The 22,550-nt window shown below is 42.3% G+C and overlaps 2 protein-coding genes across 2 annotated transcripts; both read left to right on the top strand.

Moving 5' to 3' along the window:
• Positions 1-426: 426 nt before the first annotated feature.
• LOC137144240 (olfactory receptor 9S13-like) lies at positions 427-1,152 on the top strand. The gene has a single exon (XM_067534449.1). It carries the CDS (start codon positions 427-429, stop codon positions 1,150-1,152), a length of 726 nt encoding a protein of 241 aa, XP_067390550.1.
• A 17,345-nt stretch (positions 1,153-18,497) lies between these two features.
• LOC137144239 (olfactory receptor 5AR1-like) lies at positions 18,498-19,520 on the top strand. Its single transcript, XM_067534448.1, has one exon. The coding sequence runs from the start codon at positions 18,501-18,503 to the stop codon at positions 19,518-19,520; it is 1,020 nt and encodes a 339-aa protein (XP_067390549.1). The 5' UTR covers positions 18,498-18,500.
• Positions 19,521-22,550: the final 3,030 nt, after the last annotated feature.

Below are 22,550 nucleotides of genomic sequence, written 5' to 3'. Positions count from 1 at the left end.
AGGAATATAATTTAGGGCCCATTTCGACCACCCTTTTATACATCAATGACATTGCTCTTGCAGGATTTTGCCAGTGTCTTACTCAGCCAAGAAGAGTCTTGAATCCAGATTTTAGGGGGAAGTTGATTAATTTGGGATTGATAGTAAAATTTTTTAAAAAACACCTGAGGTCAGATTTTTAACTGTATTTAGATACCTAGTTGGACTTTCCAAAACATCTGAGTGACTAACCCCCATTAGTTTAAAGAACTTTTAGGAGAAGCTTCAATGTATCTTTTATATTTGACTACTTTTTACCTTTTATCTTGTTCTATTTTCTACGGGAAATGTCAGCTATGGAGCCAGTAAGAAAGGGGAACCACACAACAGTGACAGAATTCATCCTGCTGGGGCTTGGAAGAGGAGCAGGGTTTCAGACTGCCCTTTATGATGTTCCTGGTGATTTACATGATAACCATGCTGGGAAACACCATCCTGGTCCTCATCATTACAGCCAACTCTCAACTTCACACCCCCATGTACTTCTTCCTCATGAACCTGTCGCTTTTAGACCTCTCCTACTCCTCCGTCATTGTCCCCAGAGCCATGGCGAGCTGCGCTGCAGGAAGCAAAGCCATTTCCTACAGTGGATGTGCCACCCAATTCTTTTTATTCGCTCCCTTCCTCCCCACTGAAGCCTTTTTCCTGGCAGCAATGGCCTACGATCGCTACACCACCATCTGCAACCCCCTCCGGTATCCCGTCGCCATGTCCAAGTGGGTTTGCATTCAGCTGGTGGTGGGATCCCATATCGGTGGCTGCCTGAATGCCATGGTGCAAACCTGCTTCACCTTTACCCTGAACTATTGTGGGTCTAATGAGATTGATCATTTCTTCTGTGATGGCCCTCCCCTGATTATTGACGTACGTGTCACTGCAGGACAGACTAATCTTGTGATGTTTACTCTATGCGGACTCATCATAGCACTCACTTCCCTGGTTGTGCTCATCTCCTACATCTATATCATCTCCACCATCCTCAGGATTCGCTCTGCCGAGGGCAGGCACAAAGCCTTCTCCACCTGCACCTCCCATATGGTGGCTGTGACTTTATTTTATGGGACCACTGCTTTCATGTATGCCCAGCCCACTTGTCTATCATCTCTGTACTAAAGAAAAGCAGTGTCCGTGTTTTATACCTTTTTCATTCCCATGTTGAATACCCTCATCTACAGCCTTATGAACAAGGACGTGAAAAATGCTTTGAGAAGGACTATGGACAAGAAATGTTTGAGAAAATGAACACTGTCCTTGAACATAGAGATGAAATTGAGTGGGTCAATGTACTATGCAACACAACAAGTTCTGACCAAGTTTGTATTTTTTAGGGTGGGGTGGGGTCGGAGGAGTAGTTTTTCCAGGTATAAACAAATAAATCTTTGGGATCCAGTGTCTCTCTTTGTCTCTGTCTCTGTCTCTGTGTGTCTCTCTCTCTTTCTTCTGTGTGGATGTCACTCTTCTCTCTCTGTCTGTCTTGCCTATCCTAGCTTACCAGCTGACCTGTGGAACTCATTGCCACTCAATATAATGCAGTCAAATATATTCCTAGAATTCTAAAATAGCTTTGATCTTTATAGGGGCTTCATGTTTCAGGATATGGGTCAGCAACTGCTGTCTGAGAGAGTGGAGTAAATTTTATCCATGGTTTATCATGCAATTCTTCTGTCTTTGAAACAGCTGACACTGGCCACCAATGAAGACAGGACGTTGGTTCATGGCAATTCCCTTGTTCTTGTAACATTCCAGAACACTGACCATAGAACGTATTTAAGACAATAAGGTATTTCTATATACATTCACATATTTGCATTTCTTTGAGTTGGAATCACCTCAGTCTAAATCCTTCGATAATGTAAATTGGGTGAGCAAATCTGATTTCTGTTTGATTTTCAATGATTTTCATCTGTTCAAGATTTAACCCTTGAATTTTCCCTGATTCCTATTGGGGTAGCAGTTTGAAAATGGTGAACAATATGACACCTGTATTAGATAATGGAAACTGATAAAGGCCATGTTAAACTGAATCACCTATGTATAATATTTCTATGTCATGTCTGCAACACAACTCAATAAAGCAAGTGATCTTGATTCAAATCTCATGCATATTTGTGTAAATAAGGAACATTCACTCACCCAGGTGTAAATCACTAGTAGCCACAGGAAAATCAGTGGGTCTGATTCTCCTCTCACTCCTCCTGATATAAATCAGGAGTCACTCCTCTGAAGTAAATGCATTTACATGTTCTAAAGCTTGTAAATCAGGAGCAATGCCATGGAAGTCAATGGGATTGATTCCTCTGTCACTGACCTCTTTGTAAATCAGGAGTAACTTCACTAGAGTCTACTGGCCTGAGTCATCTCTCATTCAGCCTGACTTCAATCACGAGTGACTCCACTGTAGTAAATACATTTACACTGTTCTAAAGCTTGTGTAAATTGACGGAGAATCAGGCCCATTTGCTCTACATTTTTTCCCTTTTGATTTGATCATGAAATGAAAATCACACCTTGAGCCCAAGCCTGCAGCATTTTTTGAGGTTAACATCACCTTGGCTTCAGGGGAGATATTGGTGCATTATGTATTGCCAGATCAATCTCACACTGAGGATTGTGCAGAAAGAATAGGAAATATGGTAGGCGTCCAGCTTGGCTTAACAAAGAAGTCTTTGGCGAACTTAAACGCAAAAAAGAAGCTTACAAAAAGTGGAAGCTTGGTCAGATGACTAGGGAGGATTATAAAAATACTGCTCAAACATGCAGGAATGAAATCAGGAAGGCCAAAGCACAATTAGAGTTGAAGCTAGCAAGGGACGTGAAGGGGAACAAGAAGGGTTTCTACAGGTATGTTACCAACAAGAGGAAGATTAGGGAAAGTGTGGGCCCCTTACAGAATGAGGGAGGCAACCTAGTGACAGAGGATGTGGAGAAAGCTGAGGTACTCAATGCCTTTTTTGCCTCTGTCTTCACAGACAAGGTCAGCTCCCAGACTGCTGCACTGGGTGGCACAGAATGGGAAGGAGGCAAACATCCCTCAGTGCTGAAGGAACAGGTCCAAGACTATTTAGAAAGATTGGAAATACACAAGTTCATGGGGCCGGATGCAATGCACCCAAGGGTGCTGAGGGAGTCGGCTGATGTGATTTCAGAGCCATTGGCTATTATCTTTGAAAGCTCGTGGCAATTGGGGGAGGTCCCTAATGACTGGAAAAAAGCAAATATAGTGCCCATCTTTAAGAAAGGGAGGAAAGAGGATCCGGGGAACTACAGACCGGTCAGCTTTACCTCAATCCCTGGAAAAATCATGGAGCAGGTCCTTAAGAAATTCATTTTAAGGCACTTGGAAGAGAGGAGGGTGATCAGGAACAGTCAACACGGATCCACCAAGGGCAAGTCATGCCTGACCAACCTGATTGCTTTCTATGATGAGGTGACTGGCTCTGTGGATGTGGGGAATGTGCTGGACGTGATATACCTTGACTTTAGCAAAGCTTTTGGTACGGTCTCTCACAGTATTCTTATCAGCAAGTTAAAAAAGTATGGGTTGGATGAATGGACTATAAAATGGATCGAGAACTGGATAGAGCATAGGGATCAATGGGTAGTGATCAATGGTTCCATGTCTAGCTGGCAGTCGGTCACAAGCGGAGTGCCCCAGGGGTCGGTCCTGGGTCCGGTTTTGTTCAACATCTTCATTAATGATCTGGAAGATGTGGTAGATTGCACCCTCAGCAACTTTGCGGATGACACTAAGCTGGGGGCAGTGGTAGATACCATGGAAGGTAGGGATAGGATACAGAAGGACCTAAACAAACTGGAGGATTGGGCCAAAAGAAATCTGATGAGGTTCAACAAGGACAAGTGCAGAGTCCTGCACTTAGGACGGAAGAATCCCATGCACAGCTACAGACTGGGGACCGACAAGCTAGGCAGCAGTTCTTCAGAAAAGGACCTGGGGGTTACAGTGGATAAAGAGCTGGATATGAGTCAGCAGTGTGCCCTGGTTGTCAAGAAGGCTAATAGCATATTGGGCTGCATTAGTAGGAGCATTGCCAGCAGATCGTGGGAAGTGATTATTCCCCTCTGTTCGGCATTGGTGAGGCCGCATTTAGAATATTGTGTCCAGTTTTGGGCCCCCCACTACAACAAGGATGTGGACAAGTTGAAGAGAGTCCAGCGGAGGGCAACAAAAATGATTAGTGGGCTGGAGCACAAGACTTATGAGGAGAGGCTGAAGGAACTAGGCTTGTTCAGTCTACAGAAGAGAAGAATGAGGGGGGGATTTGATAGCAGCCTTTAACTGCCTAAAAGGGGGTTCCAGGGAGGATGGAGCTAGGCTGTTCTCAGTAGTGGCAGATGACAGAACAAGGAGCAACGGTCTCAAGTTGCAGGGGGGGAGGTCTAGGTTTGACATTAGGAAAAAGTTTTTTCACTAGGAGGGTGGTGAAGCACTGGAATGGGTTACCTAGGGAGGTGGTGGAATCTCCATCTTTAAAGGTTTTTCAGCTGCGGCTTGACAAAACCCTCGCTGGGATTATTTAACTGAGGTTAGTCCTGCTTTGAGCAGAGGGTTGGACTCTGACCTCATGAGGTCCCTTCCAACTCTATGATTCTATGATTTACCACGGAAATCCCAGATTGTTCACCTGCAACCCTAAGTAATTAAATTCTGAATGTATCATTTGAAAAAAAAAATCTAAGTATGAAGATAAAGAGATTGCCTTAAAAAATCTAAGTATGAAGATATAGAGATTGCCTTTATTTTCAGTAATTGAATTCCTTTCTTCACTGCTATTTGGCAAAGCATAAACGAAGAGACCCAAAGGTCCCTCCGCGAGGAAAGAAATGACCTGCCACAGATACAGCCTGAGAGGGAAGCATTCCCCTCTCCCTGTCATATAAATTCTGTACTTTGGGAATCCACTTAGTGTTTTGGTTTGGACTACCCCAGCAGGAGACAGCTCTGGGACTGAGCTGGCCTGGTTGGGGGTGGGTGCATACCACAGGAGGAGGCAGTTTCTGTCTGAGGAAGAGGGCTATATCACTGCAAGCTGCCAACAGAAATTGCCTTGTAGGGAGCAGACACCCTTCACACTGCCTTAACCCAAACGGTGGCTCTGGGACAATCTCAGGGGGGAGGGGGAGATAGGAACTGGCCCCAGCAGGGCAGTATTAAGTGGGGCGATCCAGATAGCAAGTGTGAAAAATCGGGAGAGGAGGTGAGGGGCATAATAGGCACCTATATAAGAAAAAGCCCCAAATATCGGGACTGTCCCTATAAAATCAAGACATCTGGTCACCCTAACCTTAAGCAGCCTTGGCTGTCAGATCATTGTCAGACCTCCAAGGGTCCTGAGTCAGAGCCCAGTGGAGTGGGAGAGCCCAGTGCCCCCTACCAACAACCCCCCCTCTATGTTACCGGTTTTAGCCCTGACCAGTAAGCCACACTACCTGACCAAACAACCCCTGAGTGAGGACTGTCTCAGGGTGTGATTTTGCAGCTATGCAGCTCAATTCCGACATTCCCTCGTGTATCCACAGCTATTCCCACAGGAAGGTATTTATACTGATATTGCTTATTCCTGTGAATTTACATTTGAAGTTCCCATAGTCATTGTCAATTGTGAATGACTGAGTAAAACTACCACACTGGAATAGTCAGTTCATGGTAAGAGACTACATTGGTGTAAATAAGCTCTTAATCAATACTACTACAGCTGCACTACAGGTCAGATTTTAAAGGTAGTTTGGCACCTAGGAGGATTTTCAAAAGCACCTCAGGGCCTAATTTCCATTGATTGCTGTGGGTGTTCATTAAAAGGCAATAATGATGATATCCATGCATAGACAATCCCTTTTTCCATAATAATAATTTCCCGAGGCCTTGCTACACTAGAAAGCTTTATACACAAAGTTCTGCCAGTACAGTAACACCAACTAGAGCTGGGGGTTTTGTTGTTGTTTTTTTGATGGAATGTTTTTCCATTAGAAAATGTCAATTAATTGAAAATCAATGTTCCATTGGATTGTGATAGTTCTGTCGAGGAAAAATAAAGTCACACTGCTACATTTTAAAGTTGGATCGGGTGCAGCTTTAATTGTGACACACACACAATCACATAACCATAGCTATGGGGAATACTATAGCCATAGGGAAAACCCAGGTGGCTATAGGGAAGTCAAGCAGCATGTCTGGATGCTGGGCAAATGTACTTCACCTGGCTACCAGATACAAAAGACTTATATAGGGGTTGCTTAGGTTCATTTACATGTTGATCGTATAGTGGAATTTGATTAACAGTTTATACTTAACAGGAAAGACAATTATATGTACAATGGGGTACGCCAGATGTTTTCACAGGAAAGACCAAAGAGTCACTTAATTATACAATGTGGTTATCAGGGACCCTGGCTAACTCCCGAAGATGGGTGGTGACACAATACTTGTTCAAATGCTAAATTGTATGGAGTTAGTTTCTATGGGGCCGGTAAGACAAAGGGGGGGCAGGTACTGGTACTTATCAGAACAGGAGATGTCAGTTTACAGACATCAAAAGGGCTAGAGTTCACAAAAGGAGTTTGCATTTAAATGGTGGTCCTGAGACATCCTGTGGGATTTTAGCATCTTTATCTCAGTCTCAGTTTGGGGCATCCTGTCAGTGATTTAACCTGAGGGCTTCCATCACAGTTCAGGCTACCCAGTTTCAGGCCAGGCCTTCTATAATCAATTCTATGATTAATTCTTTGATTCCACAGTTCTGATAAAAATCCGATAGAAACCAGCCATGAATTGGAGGCTCATGTGCCTTCCGGTCTCCCTGCATCTGGTCCAGTCCAGCAGGAGGAGATAACTTGGAGAACAGGGCTTCCAGGTTCCCAAAATTTTCTCTTTGCTCTCTGGGCCTCCGAGTGGTTTGTGAAGTGTTCGAAGCGTTGTGAAAAGGTCAAAAAGCATTTTTTTCTAAACAACTTTTGGGAATTCTTGATCTGTGGGAAATTTCAAAATTTCATTTTTGTTCTTCAGCAGAATAATTTTTTTTCTTTTTTTGAAATTTCAGAATTTCCCACAGAATTTGAGTTTCCAGCCAACTCTACCACTGACAAAATTGAGAATGTGAGTTTCCGGCCAACTCTACCACTGACAAAATTCATGTAGAAGATGTAGTCAGTTATTTGGCTGCGTTTGTGTTCTCTCTGTGTGCTGCCCAGCTCTGTGCAGTGAGCTGACACAGCAGACCTCGATCGAACTGCACAATAGGACCACCGACTCAAGTGAAGGCAGATGGCCGGTTTATTGTTGATGAAGTATGGTCCCGGTATCCCCTAGACTCTACAGGACCACTAATACATGTATGCCCATTACAATGGACCAGCTCAGTGAATGGCAGTACTTTCCATTGCCCCTGGGCTGGACAAAGACACCACCTCTGAGGCGCCTCTTTATACACTAATACTAACAAGTTAAGTATTGCCCTCTGAGGTGGTCAGTTACCTCCCTTTACCTTGTATTTTTCGGTTCGATCAAAACATCTCTATCCATCACCCTGTCAACTTGACCTTATCTTTAAGGGGCTCAGTGGGTCCTTTTATCATCTTTGGGCAGTGTGTTTACATCATAATCTTGTACTGGGATGATCAAGCACTAACCTTCTGGAATGTGTTTACACGAATACTTAGTGCCTGGGAGTACCTCTGTTTTTGCAACGATAGCCCTGCTTTTGCCAAGTTCATGTATTGGTCAGTGAACCTGCAAGCAGGCATCTGCTTTGTAATAGAGCCTGACTTTTGCTCATAGCTTGATGCTTACTACCTTTGCAGTGCCTGACTCTGTTTAGGCCTTACACTAGGCCTCCTTGTAACAGGCCTCATATCTTAGGCTCTCTTTCTCTACTACAGAAGAGTGCATTCACACTTGGTCAGTTGTGCTGATACATTGTGACCACACAGCACTGGGTTGTATGGACAAAAGACGTGTCAATCTGAGTATGGAAAGGCATCCAATCATCTTCTTCCCCACTTTCTGGAATGCTATCTTGGGGACATTTCCACAGTGCATCACGTGACACCCGCACTCCTTTGAAGGTATTGTTAAATTCATATGGATGGGTAGTGAGTTAAATTAATCATTTCAGGGAGTAGAGGAAAAATACCATTTGACCTAGTAGCCCAATCAAGTTTAAACAATGTAATTTAAAATGTCAAGCATGTTGAGAGAATTTCTCAGAGACAGGCTACAGACTGAGGGTCTGATTCTCCTCTCATTCATCCTGGTGTGAATCAGGAGTAACTGTACTGGAGTAAATGGAGCTGATTCTGACCATGAAGCAAATCAAAAGACCCACCCCCAAAGCCAGTATTTTCCATGCAGCCTTTTCTGCTACGTACATAGAAGAAGGAGATATGTTTTTAAAGTATAACTTGTTATTTTAAGTTACGGTTCCCTTTTGGATTTCTCTGGGGAAAAATAAGATCAACATGTAATACATATTGCCTTGTTTGGAAATAGACACTCAGCAATGTTTAGTTGTACAGTGCTGAAGCTGCTGAGTTGTCAGATGATGTCTCTAAAATTGAGAGAACTCCGCTCACCATCTTGAGTTTGATAACAATGTCTGAATCTAGCCCTATTGGTTGAATGGCCTAGTAAATTGTAGGGGAAAAGCTCTAATCTGATTTGTCCTGAGACCCCTGGGGGAATCACGGAAGGGAGGGGAAAATAAAATCATGAAACTTTAAGAAGCTGTGTCAGAGATCAGTCATCAGCTTATTTTATTGTATTTTTATCTCCAGAAGCCACGGGACTGGGTGAAGACGCATTTCTCCATCATCTGTAGCTGTCCACGAGCAGGGTGAAGAAACCAATAACATCAGAAACTTCAGATAATTTCCACAGGCTGACAAAAAAGTTAGCGGAGCAGAGACAATCACCATCAACAGCCAACAATATTCAAGACATGTCATAAGATTCACGAAGTTCAAAGGACTTTCTTAAGTACGTAACTTTTATCCTTTTCAATGCCTGCCATCAGGGCTACATGCTAATGTGAACTATGCTAATATGCATTTTTAACAGCGAAGTATTGGGTTGAGGCAGTATGAGTGTGAATGAGTTTCACTGTGCCTGGTTGAATCCACATGACAATGGCTCCCAAATGAGTAGCTTGTAAGACTTTTTAAAACCACCTTAAATTAAATAATTTGCTGCCTTAGGGTGATAATATAGATTTGTAGATTAATAGATGATAATGCCAGAGGGGACCTTGAGATCGTCTAACCTGACCTTATGCAAAATGCCAGCTATAGAATTTCACCCCATTACCCTGTATTGAGCCCAACAATTTATGTTAGACTAAAGGATATCTTCCGGACAGTTATCCGGTCTTGATAAAAAGACATGAAGAGATAGAGAATCCAGTCTCCCTTGGTAATTTGTTCCAATGGTTTCTCTCTCTCACTGTTAAAAATATGCACCTTATTTATAATATGAAGTTGCTTGGTTTTTATGTCCAGTCATTGGTTCTTGTTATGCCTTTCTCTGCTAAATGAAAAAGTGAGAAGTAGCTGGTATTTTTGTCTCCTCATACACCACGATGACTTAATGGCACCACAGAGACTTGATGGAATAAATTTCCTGACTGGAATAATGATATAGAGGGGTATAGCTTGATCAGGAACGACAGGCAGGGGGAAAAAGGAGGTTTTGCATTATATATCAAGAGCATATACACTTGTTCTGAGGTCCAGCAGGAGAGCAGAGGTTGAAGGTCTCTGAGTAAAGCTAAAAGGTTATAAACCTCCCCTCCCCCCAGGTATGATGTCCTGGTCTACTATACAACACCAAATCAGGAAGAGGAATTAGATGAGGCATTTCTAGAATAGTTAACAAAAATGTCCAAACCACAAGACCTAATAGTAACGGGGGACTTTAATTAGTCAGACTTCTTTTGTAAAAGTAATATGACAAAATACAAAATATTTGGTATATTTTTGGAACATGCAGGGGAAAAGTGTTTTTTTTTTTTTTTTTTGCAGAAGTTGGAGGAAATAACCAGGGGAGTGGTCATTTTAGACTTGAACCAGGCTAAGAGGAAGGAATTGGTTGAGCATCTGAAGGCAATTTGAGTAAAAGTGATCATGAAATAATAAATGTAATGATTCTAAAGAAAGGAAGGAATGAAAACAGCAGAATAAGGACAATAGAATTTTAAAAAAACAGACTAAGAAACCCAGAGAACTGGCAAGTAAGGTCCCATGAGAAGAAAATTGAAGGGGAAAATGAGTTCATGAGAGCTGGCAGTTTCTCAAAGGTACAATATTAAAGGTGCAACAGCAAACTATTCCGCTGTGAAGGAAAGATAGGAAGGATAGTAAGAGGACAATATGGTTCAAACAGGAGATCTTTAATGTCCTGAAAATAAAAAAGGAATCCCCAAAAGTGGAAACAGACAGATTGCTAATGATGAGTACAAAGGGCACTTAGCAAAGGTTATTTAATATGACGTTAGGATCAAGAGACGGATGAAGGAACGTATAGTGCATCTACTGAGTGGGAAAGGAAAGCCAATAAAGGATCATATCAAGAAGGCTGAGGTATTTAATGCCAAAGCAATCTAATTTCCTTCTTTGACAGGGTTGCTGAGCTAGTGGATGGGGGAAGCTATAGATGTGATCTACTTTGAATGTTTCACATGATATTCTCATAAGCAAAGTAGGCAAATGTGGTCTAGATGAAATTACTATAAGGTAGGTACAAAACTGAAAAACTTTACTCAAAGAGTCATTATCAATGGTTGCTATCAAGATGGGGGGATATATCTTGTTTGTTCCCGAAGTGGTCTGCTCCCACCTAGTATTATTCAGTATTTTCATTAATGACTTGGATAATAGAGTGGAGAGTATGCTTATAAAATTTGTGAATAACACCAATCTGGGTGAGGTTTACAAGCACTTCGGAGGACAGGACTAGAATTCAAAGGGACGTTGACAAGTTGAAGACTTGGTCTGAAATCAACAAGACGAAATTCGGTAAAGAAAAGTGAAAAGTAGTGCACTGAGGAATTTTAAAAAAGCACAACTATAAAATGGGAAACAACTGGCTATGTTGTAGAATTCCTGAAAAGAATCTGGGGGTTACAGTGGATCACAAATTGAATATGAATGAACAATGTGACACAATTGTGTAAAAGGCCAATATTCTGGGATATCCTAGCAGGAGTATTATCTGTAAGCTACGGGAGGTGATTGTTCTGCTTTACTTGTCATTGTTGAGGCCTCAGCTGTAGTACGCTGTCAGTTTTGGGCACCACACTTTAAGAAAGATGTGGACAATGTGGGCAAAGATGAGTCCAGAAGAGAGCAACAAAAACAATATAAGGTTTAGAAAACTTGACCTATGAAGAAAATTTTTTAAACTGGGCATATTCAGTCTTGAGAAAAAAGACTGGAGGGTGGGGGACACCTGAAAACAGTCTTCAGATATGTTAGAGGTGTTATAAAGAAGACAGAGATCAATTGTTCTCCATGTGCACTGAATATAGGACAGGAAGAAACTGGATTAATATGCAGCAGAGGTGATATAGGTTAGATAACAGGTGAAAATTTCTATCTATAGGGATAGTTAAGCACTAGAATATGATCTGAAGGGAGGCTCTGGAATTTCTGTCATTGGAGGTTTTATAACAACAAGTTATACAAACATGTGTCAGAGATGATCTAGGTGTACTTGGTGCTATCTCTGCTCAGGGGGATGGACTAACTAACCTTTCCAGGTGTCTTCAAAAGTAATTAACCTCCTTATTCAAAGATATCCATTTGAAATGAATGTCTTAATACCACTAACATCCTTCAAGAGTATAAGGACAGATTGGGCTGGTGGGAGGACTTGGAAAAGGGCTGAAATGGAGAAAAAAGGGAATGAAAGAAGACTTTCAAAGGTTTCCCTCCAAGAAAATAATCTATGGTACATGGTAGAGACTGAAAATTGCTAGCTCAGTCAGCTCAATAGACGATGAACCCCACTGAAAATCCCAGCATCAATAATCTAGTGTGAGGCAGTATTAACACTTAACTGGAACCAGAGAAACAGAGACATCTCTGCATCTTCCTACGATTCCCTGAACATCTTCAGGTGTCACCCTGGATGCCAGTGACAAAGTCCCAGATGCCATTCATCTGACGGAAGAGAAGCATGTCTACAGAGGCAATCTGAGAATACCCTTACAGTTTTAAGCCTAGTACAGTTGAAGAGAAATATCCACTTAACAAGGGAACTACTCTGGCAATAAGCTACTACACAATGTGAGCAATGGTGACAGAATCTGGTGCTAAATGTTAGTATCCAACTTCTGTTGCAGTATCTTTCAGTTAAAATAAAATCCCATGTCCTCACATTCTTACTAAACCTTTACTCCTTCCTTCCTCAGACAAAACTCGCTTAGAGTTTACCTTTATAAGGACAGAGTACATTTTCTATAAAGGTAAAAGCTCACAAACGGAACTCTTAAAATCTCACAGGAGAAGATATAGTCATTGCAATAATAGAAATCTAGGGCTGGATGAGACCTTGAGAAGTCATTTTGCCTATCCCCCAGTGTTGAGGCAGGACAAAATAAACCTAGAACATCCCTGACCAGTGCTTGTCCAATTGGTTTTTTAAAACCTTCTATGACAGGGATTCCACAACCTCCCTTGGAAGCCTGTCTCAGAGTTTAACAATCCACATAGTTAGAAAGATTTTCCTAATATCTAACCTAACTCTCCCTGGCTGCGGACTAAACCCTTTACTTCTTGTCCTATCTTCAGTGGACATGGAGAACAATTAATCACAGTTCTCTATATAACAGCCCTTTACCTCTTTGAAGGCTCCCAGTCTTCTTTTTTCTGAAGACTAAACATGTCCAGTTCTTTTAATTTTTCCTCAGAGGTCAGGTTTTCTAAACCTTTTATTTCTTTTCTTGCTATTCTTGGGATTCTTTTCAATTTGTTCAAAAGTACAGTGCCCACAATCAGATGCTGTACTCCAGCTGAAGCTTCACCAGTGCCAAGTAGAGTGGGACAATTACCTCCTGTGTCTTGCATACAACTCTCCTGTTAATACTCCCCAGGATGATGTTACCCTTTATCCATTGTTGACTCACATTCAATTTGTGGTCCACTATAACCCTTAGATCATTTCCAGTACTACTCCAGCACTACCAACCCAATCAGTTATTTCCCATTTTGTAGAGTTAAAGTTGATTTTTTTCTTCCTAAGTGAAGTACTTTGCACATTCCTTTATTAATTTCAGATCAATTCTCCAATTTGTCAAGATCTTTTGTATTCTAATCCTGTCCTCCAAAGTGCTTGAAAACCCCACCCAGATTGGTGTCACCCACAAATTTATAAGCAGACTATCCACTCCATTATCCAAGTCATTAATGAAAATATTGACTAGTACTGGACCAAGGATGGACCCAGACTTACAGATATTAAGCCGAGAAGGTGCCAGCATGATCATTGAGTCTGACCGCCTGCAAATTGCAGTCCACAGGATCTCACCTACCCACTCCTGCAATAGATCTTGAACCTCTGGCTGAGTTATTGAAGTCCTCAAATCATGATTTAAAGACTTCAATTTACAGAGAATCCACCATTTACTCTAATTCAAACCTGCAAATGACCCATGCTCCACACTTCAGAGAAAAGCTAAAACCTCTGCAGTCTGCCAATATGACCTGTGGGAAAATTCCCTCCAGACCCCAGATATGGCAATCAGTTAGACCAGTGTTTCTCAACCTTTCTGATTCCAGGTACCGGCTTCCTATACTGTGTCAGGGAGATCTCAGGGATCAGTGCCGGTCCATGGACTGGTCATTGAGAAACACTGAATTAGACCCTCCGCATGGGGGAGAGACCCATTGGCTAGATATGTGGGAAAGAATTCATTGAAATAACACAGAGACCTCCCCATCCAGTGTCCCATCACTGGCTGTTGGAGGTATTTGGTGCTAGCAGCCGCAGATGCGCTACATACCATTGTAGGCAATCTCATCACACAAACCCCTCCTTAAGCTTTTCAAGCTCAGTCTTGGTACCAGTTGGTGTCTTGCCCCCACTGCTCCCCTTGAAGGCTTTTCCAGAACTTCACTCCTCTTATGGCTCGAAACCTTCATCTAATTTCAAATCTAAACTTGTTGATGGCCATAGAATCATAGAAAATGAGGGTTGGAAGGGACCTCAGCAGGTCATCTAGTCCAACCCACTGCTCAAAGCAGGACCAACCCCAAGTAAATCATCCCAGCCAGGGCATTGTCAAGGCGTTAAAAACCTCGAAGGATAGAGATTCCACCATCTAGTTTGTATCCATTTATTCTTGTGCCAACATTGGCTCTTAACGTAAATAACTCCTTTCCCTCCCTGATATATATACCTCAGATGTATTTATAGAAAGCAGTTATATTTCCCTTCAGCCTTCATTTGCTTAGGCTAAACAAAGCAATATCCTTAAGTCTCCTCTTGTAAAGTAGGTTCTCCATTTTGTTCAATCATCCTAGTAGTCTTTCTGTGCACCTGTTGTAATTTGAACTCATCTTTCTTAAACATGAGAGGCCAGAATTGCACACATTATTCCAGACGGGGTCTCAGCAGTGCCTTGTTTAATGGTACTAACATTTCCCTATCTCATCTGGAAATTCCTTGCCTGATGCATCCCAGGATTTAATTAGCCTTTTTCATGGATGCATCATATTGGTGGGTCATAGTCATCCTGTGATTGACCATTAAACCCAGGTCTTTCTCCAACTCTGGTGCCTCCAACTGGTAGAACTTCAGTTTATAGCAAAAATTCTTGTTGTTCTTTCTTCTCCGTTTCTATTGATCCAATTTTCAAGATCAAACAATCTTCTTCTCTGATATTCCAGGCCTCCTCCATTCAGGTAATACATCCCAACTTTGTGTCATTTGCAAATTTTATTAGCACACTCCCACTTTTTCTGCCAAGCTCATTAATGAAAGATGTAAATAATATTGGTCTCAAGACTGAACCCTGAGGAACTCAACTAGTAAACTCCCTCCTTCCTGACAATTCACTTTTCATTATGACCTACTGTAGTCTCCCATTTAACCAGTTTCTTTCCCACCTTTCAATTCTCATATTAATACCTATCTTCTCCAATGGGACCCTGTGGGATCCCCACTAGACATGTCCTCCCAGTTCGACAACTACCTTTTGAGTATGGTCTTTCAACCAGCTGTGCACCCACAGGGAATCTGGGCACACATGTATTCGCACCCTACATACTATTGCAATAATATTTACACAAAATATGCCTTGTGAGGTATCATTCAAAAATGATAACATGTTGGTCAATAATATCATTAAGAAATGCATGTGATAATGCTGCATGTGGAATTATGGATACTCACTCATATTATACTTTTAAGTCTGACTAAAAGAGGTTTAAACCTGGCATGTCAGGATGAGTCGATAAACAGATTTTCTCCAGATAAAGGAAAAAGGTCCACACCTCAAACCAGGTGTGGCCAAATTCAACAAGCTATTCATTTGTATCACAGGTTGCAGGAAGAGCTCATTTACATTGTAACAATGACTAGCAGGGTAGAAGGCAGCATGGAAGCTACCCCAGACATCCATCAGGGAAAAAGGACTTTATCCGGGGATATGTTTCAGAAGAATACATTTCAAAAGGTTACTGGATTATTAAGATGGGGGAATGAGCCCCTAAGTTATCCTTCACCTGAGGAGTCAAGGAAAACCAGCATCTTGGAATCTGCAGGCATCCTGGCTGAATGCTAATTAGTCATTGCTGGGAAAGGCAGATTGAAGTAGAACCTACCTTGTACAAAGTTTCTAGCTTATTAAGTTAGGTCTTAGCTATTAGCATGGGTATTTTTACTTTTGTTTGTTTGTAGCCTTGTCTGCCCGTATTCCTTTGTCTTGGTATCACATAACCAAGTTGTTTGTTTAATAAACTTGTTTACTTTTACTATAAACCAATCCAATTCTGTGTTTGAAGGAAAGTAAGTCTATGCCCCAGTTAAAATTAATAAGCTGTAAGGTTCTAGTTCTTTAACAGACTGGGAGCCTCAATGTTTTCTGTGAGTGTGATTATTCGCCTCTCTTCAGCACTGGTGAGGCCACATTTGGAGTATTGTATACAGTGTTGGGCACCTCACTCCAGGAAGGATGTGGACAAATTGGAAGGAGTCCAGTGGAGGGCAACTAAAATGATTAGGGGGCTGGAGCACATGCCTTATGAGGAGAGGGTGAGGAATCTGGGCGTGTTTAATCTGCAAAATGGAGGAGTGAGAGGATTTGATAATGGCCCTCATCTACCTGAAAGGGGGTTCCAGAGAGGATGGAGCTAGGCTGTTCTCAGTGGGGGCAGATGACAGAATTAGGAGCAATGGTCTCAAGTTGCAATGGGGGATGTCTAGGTTGCACATTAGGAAAAACGTTTTCACTAGGAGGATGGTGAAGCACTGGAATGGGTTACCTAGGGAGATGGTGGAATCTCCATCCTTCATGGTAGCTAAGGCCCGGCTTGACAGAGCCCTGGCTGGGATGACTTAGTTGAGGTTGGTCCTGCTTTGAGCAGGGGGATGGACTAGATGACCTCCTTCTGTCTCTTCCAACCCTCATCTTCTTTGATTCTAATGTACAGTGAGAGTTGCCCTGCATTGCAGAGAAATGTCTCTGAGAAGCTTGGGATTTGGAGTTCACTGATTGTTACCTGCTAGGCAAGATTTGGGCTGGAAGAGCCTGGAGGAGTTTGCTGGTGAGGAAGACAGGCTGATGTGGCAGGGAGCTGACACAGTCTACTCACCAGCAAAGCTCATTCTTGCTGAGGTAGAGAGCTATCACAGTGACTGTTACCTCTGGGTATCCCCAGTAGAGTGTTACACCCACCTTACAATAATTTCATCAAGACCACATTTCCCTAGTCTGCGTATGGGAATGTCATGTGAACTGTTTCTAAAGTTTTGTTAAAATCAAGATATAGCACGTCTACAACTTCCCCCATCCAGTAGGTCACCAGCCCTGCCAGAGAAGGAAAGAGGTTGCTTTGTCATGATTTCCTCTTGATAAATCCTTGTTGGCCCTTCCTTCTAATTAGTGCTTAATTTGTGCCAGGCTTGCTGGGCCTTAGGCCCGGCACCTCCTGCATTACAAATTAATCACTCCTTATTACCCTATTACCCTCTAGGTTTTTACAAATTAATTGTTTAATAATTTGTTTGAGGATCTTTCCAAGTATTGAAGTTGCTCTGTCATTCCCCACATCCTCTTTGCTCCCCTTTTCTAATGTAGGTACTGTGTTTGCCTATCTCCAGTCCAATAAATAAATCAAATATGTTAATTCTTAGACTGGTAGGGAATGGAACAGCTGATGTTAAAGTCCCAGTTCTGCCACCTTTTTATAAATCAATGGTTTCACACATGGGTGGATAGATTCTGCAATTGTTCAGCTTGGCAGACGAACCGTGCTTTGTGTTGCAACTGCAAGGAAAAGCTGGTTACTGTGGCTGCTAGTCTAGGAAAGAAGCCTTCCAAAAGAGCAGCTCAAATCTTATTAGGAATTTATTTCACATGGATTACAAAGGCCTGATCATCTTACAGTGAAATCAAAGGCACATTTGTCAACAAATGCAATCTATCTAGGATGAAATTTTGAATAGAAGTAAGTATCCAAACATTATAGAGAGTTGGGTGGTTCCTTTTGAAAATCACTCAGAAGATACTTTTGTATCTTCCAAAATATTAATGACAGCACAGCACACTGTGAGATCGGGAAAAATGTTATCTTCATTTTCAGAGCAGGGAACCGAGAGGCAGAAATAGCAAAGCTGAAAATTTTCACAAGAGCTCAAGGAATAACCCTCAGGTTTTTAAAGGTATTTATGATCAACTTAGTGATCATATTTATGTTTATATTTATGTTTTATATTTTATATTTCTGTTTATATTTTAAAGGTGTTTATTATAGAATCATAGAATATTAGAGTTGGAAGGGACCTCAGGAGGTCATCTAGTCCAACCCCTGCTCAATTTATGATCAATTTAGTGTATTTCAGTATTTAGGATAAAAGGTATTCATCAGAATGTCTCCATCTGGCCTTGAAATCAATGAGATTTTGGTTCCTAGGTGCTTTTGAAAATTCTATTAGGCCCATAAACACTTTTATAAATCTCATCTCAGGTGACCAAATCCTACTGAAATTGAATGTGAGTTGTGCACCCAATTCCCTTTGGCTGCTTTGGAAATCCCAGCCCAAGTGCCTGGGCCAATGCCTCACCAGGAGTCTTTGGCAGGGCTGGAAAATGAACATTAATTTGCCAACCCTCAGACAAGGGTATTTTCTCCAACATCATTTTTTTCTTTTCACTAAGCCCTTCATTTACATCTTCTTCATTTGCCCTTTCTTTAATCTGTATCTCATTCCTTTCCCTAAGGATTTAACAACCATGGCACCAGTGAAAGAGGGGAACTGCACAGCACTCTCGGAATTCATCTTGCTGGGTTTTGGAAATGGTCCAGCTCGTCAGATGATCCCCTTTGTGATATTCCTGGTGATTTACATAGTAGCCATGCTGGGGAACACTGTCCTGATTCTCATCATTACAGCCAATTCTCACCTTCACACCCCCATGTACTTCTTCCTCATGAACCTGTCCCTCTTAGACCTCTGCTACTCCTCCACCATCGCCCCCAGAGCCATGGCGAGCTTCCTAGCAGGGAACAAAGCCATTTCCTATAACGGATGCGCCATACAATTTTTCTTCTTTGTTCTCTTCCTCACCGCTGAAGCATTTCTCTTGGCAGCGATGGCCTACGATCGATACTCCGCCATCTGCGACCCGCTGCGGTATCCCATTGCCATGTCCAAGTGGGTTTGTGTTCTGTTGGTGGCAGGGTCATATATCTGCGGCTGTGTGAATTCCACGGTGCAAACCGGCTTCACCTTTACCCTGAACTATTGTGGGTCTAATGAGATTGATCATTTCTTCTGTGATGGCCCTCCCTTGTTTAGTCTCTCCTGCAGCGACACGCAGATCAATAATCTTGTGATGTTTATCCTATGTGGACTCATCATAGCAAGCACTGCCCTCACTGTGATCATCTCCTACATCTATATTATCTCCACCATCCTCAGGATTCGCTCTGCCGAGGGCAGGCACAAAGCCTTCTCCACTTGCGCCTCCCACATGGTGGCTGTGACTTTATTGTATGGGTCCACAGCTTTCATGTACCTCCAGCCCACTTGGCTATCTTCTCTGTACCCAAGGAAAGCTGTATCTGTGTTTTACACCTTTGTCATCCCCATGTTGAATCCTTTTATCTACAGCCTGAGGAACAAGGACGTGAAAGAGGCTTTGAGAAGGACTTTGGGCCATAAATCCTTGAAAAAATTATCCTTGCCATTGAACAGAGACAGAACAGAGGGTGTCCAGGTTCGTTTTAATTTGCACAAAAATCTGGGGTAAAAAGAAAAAGTAAAACCAAATTATGACAAACTGTTTCATTGTTTTTCTTCCTTATTCTCTGTCCATCTGTGACACAATGAGTTCTCGAGATATGCAGGTGGACATGTAGTCCCTGGAAACATGTAAATAACATTAGAACATTTATTGATAGGAATCAGCCCATTGATTTAAATGAGACTGCTGTCAGAGAATCATAGAAATGCAGGGCTGGAAGGCATTTTGAGGGGCCATCTAGTCCAGCCCCATGCACTGAGGTGGGATTACTTATGCCTAGTCCATCTCTGACAAGTGTTTGAGACAAGTCACTCACAGGAATAAGTGCTTGTTTGCAGCATCAGGACCTTAATAGCAGGGCTGTATTAACTCTCCTGTGGGCCTGGGGCTAGTAGATATTGTGGGGCCCCTATACAAAGTCTTTTTCCTAATTTAAAACAAAATGATCACAATTATGACATCAAGGCTACTAACGCTAGGCTAAACTTGCCTTTTAATTAACATCAAGCCATTCTGTGGTTACATCGCAGTCTTAAAACGTGTAGAACAGGGGTCGGCAACTTATGGCACACGTGCCAATTTTGGCACGCGAGATGTTTTTGAATGGCGCGCACACTCACATTGGGCCCATGTCACGTGGGAGAGGGGCAGGGGGAAGGGGCAGGGCTAGGGGGATCTGATGCCATGCAGTGCTGCACGAGGCCGGGAGCAGCTCCTGGCCAGGGTGCTGGGTCCATGTCACGTGGGAGAAGGGTGGGGATTTATTTTTGCAGGGCCCCCCTTAGCCCAAGGCCCTGGGCTGCAACCCCTAAAGCCCCTGTGTTAATCCAACCCTGCTTAATAGCGACATTGTCAACCAGCAATCTAAGCAGTCGACAGATAGATTTGAAAGAATTCCAGGTGTGGCATATGCTGGTGGGTTCAGATGTGGCACCTCTGCCATCTGCTGGGGATGTATGATTTATTTTAAAATGTTTCCTCTCCTCTGTTGTGGAGTTAAACAGTAGCCCAGAGAACAGGGAAAACTGACCAAGGGTGGGAACACAGAAAGTTCTGTACACAGGTAGCTTCTGTCTAAAACATGCTGTGATCTCCCTGGATAACCCTGAATATTATTTCTTCTCTACTCTCTTTTACTAACAGTGGTTTTAAAGTGATCATTGGGATAATGGTGGGCAAAAGGAATTTCAGCGAGACGTTTGATTTTTGAAGACGTTGCCGCCCCTTAAAGAAAAATGTCTTTAAAAAAATCCTACATACTATCCACCAGGGAAAATCTCTTCCTCTCTCTCCATCTGTAAAGCCTGTTATCTAAGTCTCAGAAAGAAGGGAGCTGAGCACTGTTACCTGGGGATGAAATGCAGGAAGAGGGGCCCAGTGCAAGTTAAGAACTGCAGCTGTGGAAGGAGTCCGCTGCTGAGGGAGATCTCGGTCATTGTCTATTGGAGAGCAAAGAAATTGGGTGAATGGATCCGACCTCATTTGCATTTCATTCACACGACAGTTTAGAGCATTTTGGTTAAAGCACAGTTCAATGTTGAGTTTGGGGGGGCGTAAAGTGAAATTGACCTTGTTGTGAGATAGAAGGACAAGACATCAACACTGAATATGTCTGGAGTCGCCCTGACAAAGACTTCTGGCAGGCACCGTAGGGCAAGAGACATGTAAGGTGAGGGGCGAGCTAGGGTACAGGGAATTTTCCAGAACACATCAGCCACTTCCATCCTCCTCCTGAAGGAGGGCTAAGATACCCTGGGGGAGTCTCCCATCAAAGAACTTGTTAATTTATTAGTTGCTGCTTTCCCCAAATCCAGTCTGTTGTTTTACTTCCCCCCCTTCCCACACCAAATTAAATTCTCTCTGTTGTATACCCTGGAGTCAGAGCCTGCCAGTGGGGAAAAATTGCTCATCAAAGGTGCTCCAATGATTTACACCATTTATTTCCCAGGTTTCTGAATGGGGGCTGAAACTGGTGTGAGTGACAACTTTAAAGGAAGCTCATGGAAACATTGAAGCCACTCCTTCGGGCTGCCGACTCCACCTGGAAGAGCAGGTCACACCTGAAACGTCTTCTTTGGTTTTCCTTGCCAGGTTTTAGTCAAAACATGGAACATTTCAAAATGTCAAAGTTTGTACTTCTTTAAACATACATTGTGAATTGTTTTAGCTGTTGTTTTCCAACCAGCTTTACCCCATGCCCAGACATTAGGAAATCCATCCACATCAATTATCTGACCATCAGTAGGTTGTTGACCTAGACTCGAGTGACAATATTCCAACTGCCCTCCATCTCAAGGAAGAGACTCACATCTAGGGTGTTGAACCATGAATATGTGTATTTGCAAGTTTAATTACAGAACAGTTAAAATGAACATTGTTATCAAGGGAGCTATGCTGGCCAGAAGGTAATCCTCAATGTGAGTAAGGGTGGCAGACTTAGACACTTAACACACAATCCAGCTAAAATTTAAGTAACTTGTAGTTAAAAGCAAATACCACACCCTTACATTTGTACTCAGATTTTAGTCTGTCAGTACTCAGGAAAAACTCCCATTGAATGTCCCTGAGTAAGGATATTCTGTACAGAGGTTAAAGCTCTCAACTAGAGCCATTTTAATCGCTCAGAAGGAGAAATGCTGAATAAATAAATAATATATTTATACACTGATTCTGACACTAAAAGAAGTGGAATAATTGATGTAACAGGGCCCATTTCCAGCACTCTGTTATAAACCAATGGCATTGCCCTTAGAGGATTTTGCCCATGTCTTACTCAGCCAAGAAGAAGAGTCCTGAATCATGATTATAGGGGAAAGATGATTACTATGGGCTTTAAAGTAAAAATTTCAACCCTGCCCAAAAAACCCGGGTGTTAGATTTTTTAAGGTATGTAACACCTAATGGGATATTCCAAAACATCTGGGTGTCTAATTCCCATTGGTTTCAAGAACTCTTAGGAGAAGCTTCAATGTATCTTCTATATTTGACTCTTTTTTACCCTTTATCTTGTTCTGTTGTCTAAAGGAAATGTCAGCA

Source organism: Emydura macquarii, unplaced genomic scaffold (genome assembly GCF_026122565.2).
Source record: "Emydura macquarii macquarii isolate MOO-44397 ecotype Brisbane River unplaced genomic scaffold, CSIRO-AGI_Emac_v2 contig_3420, whole genome shotgun sequence".
Classification (NCBI taxonomy): domain Eukaryota; kingdom Metazoa; phylum Chordata; order Testudines; family Chelidae; genus Emydura; species Emydura macquarii.
This window is presented reverse-complemented; position numbering and strand designations above follow the sequence as displayed.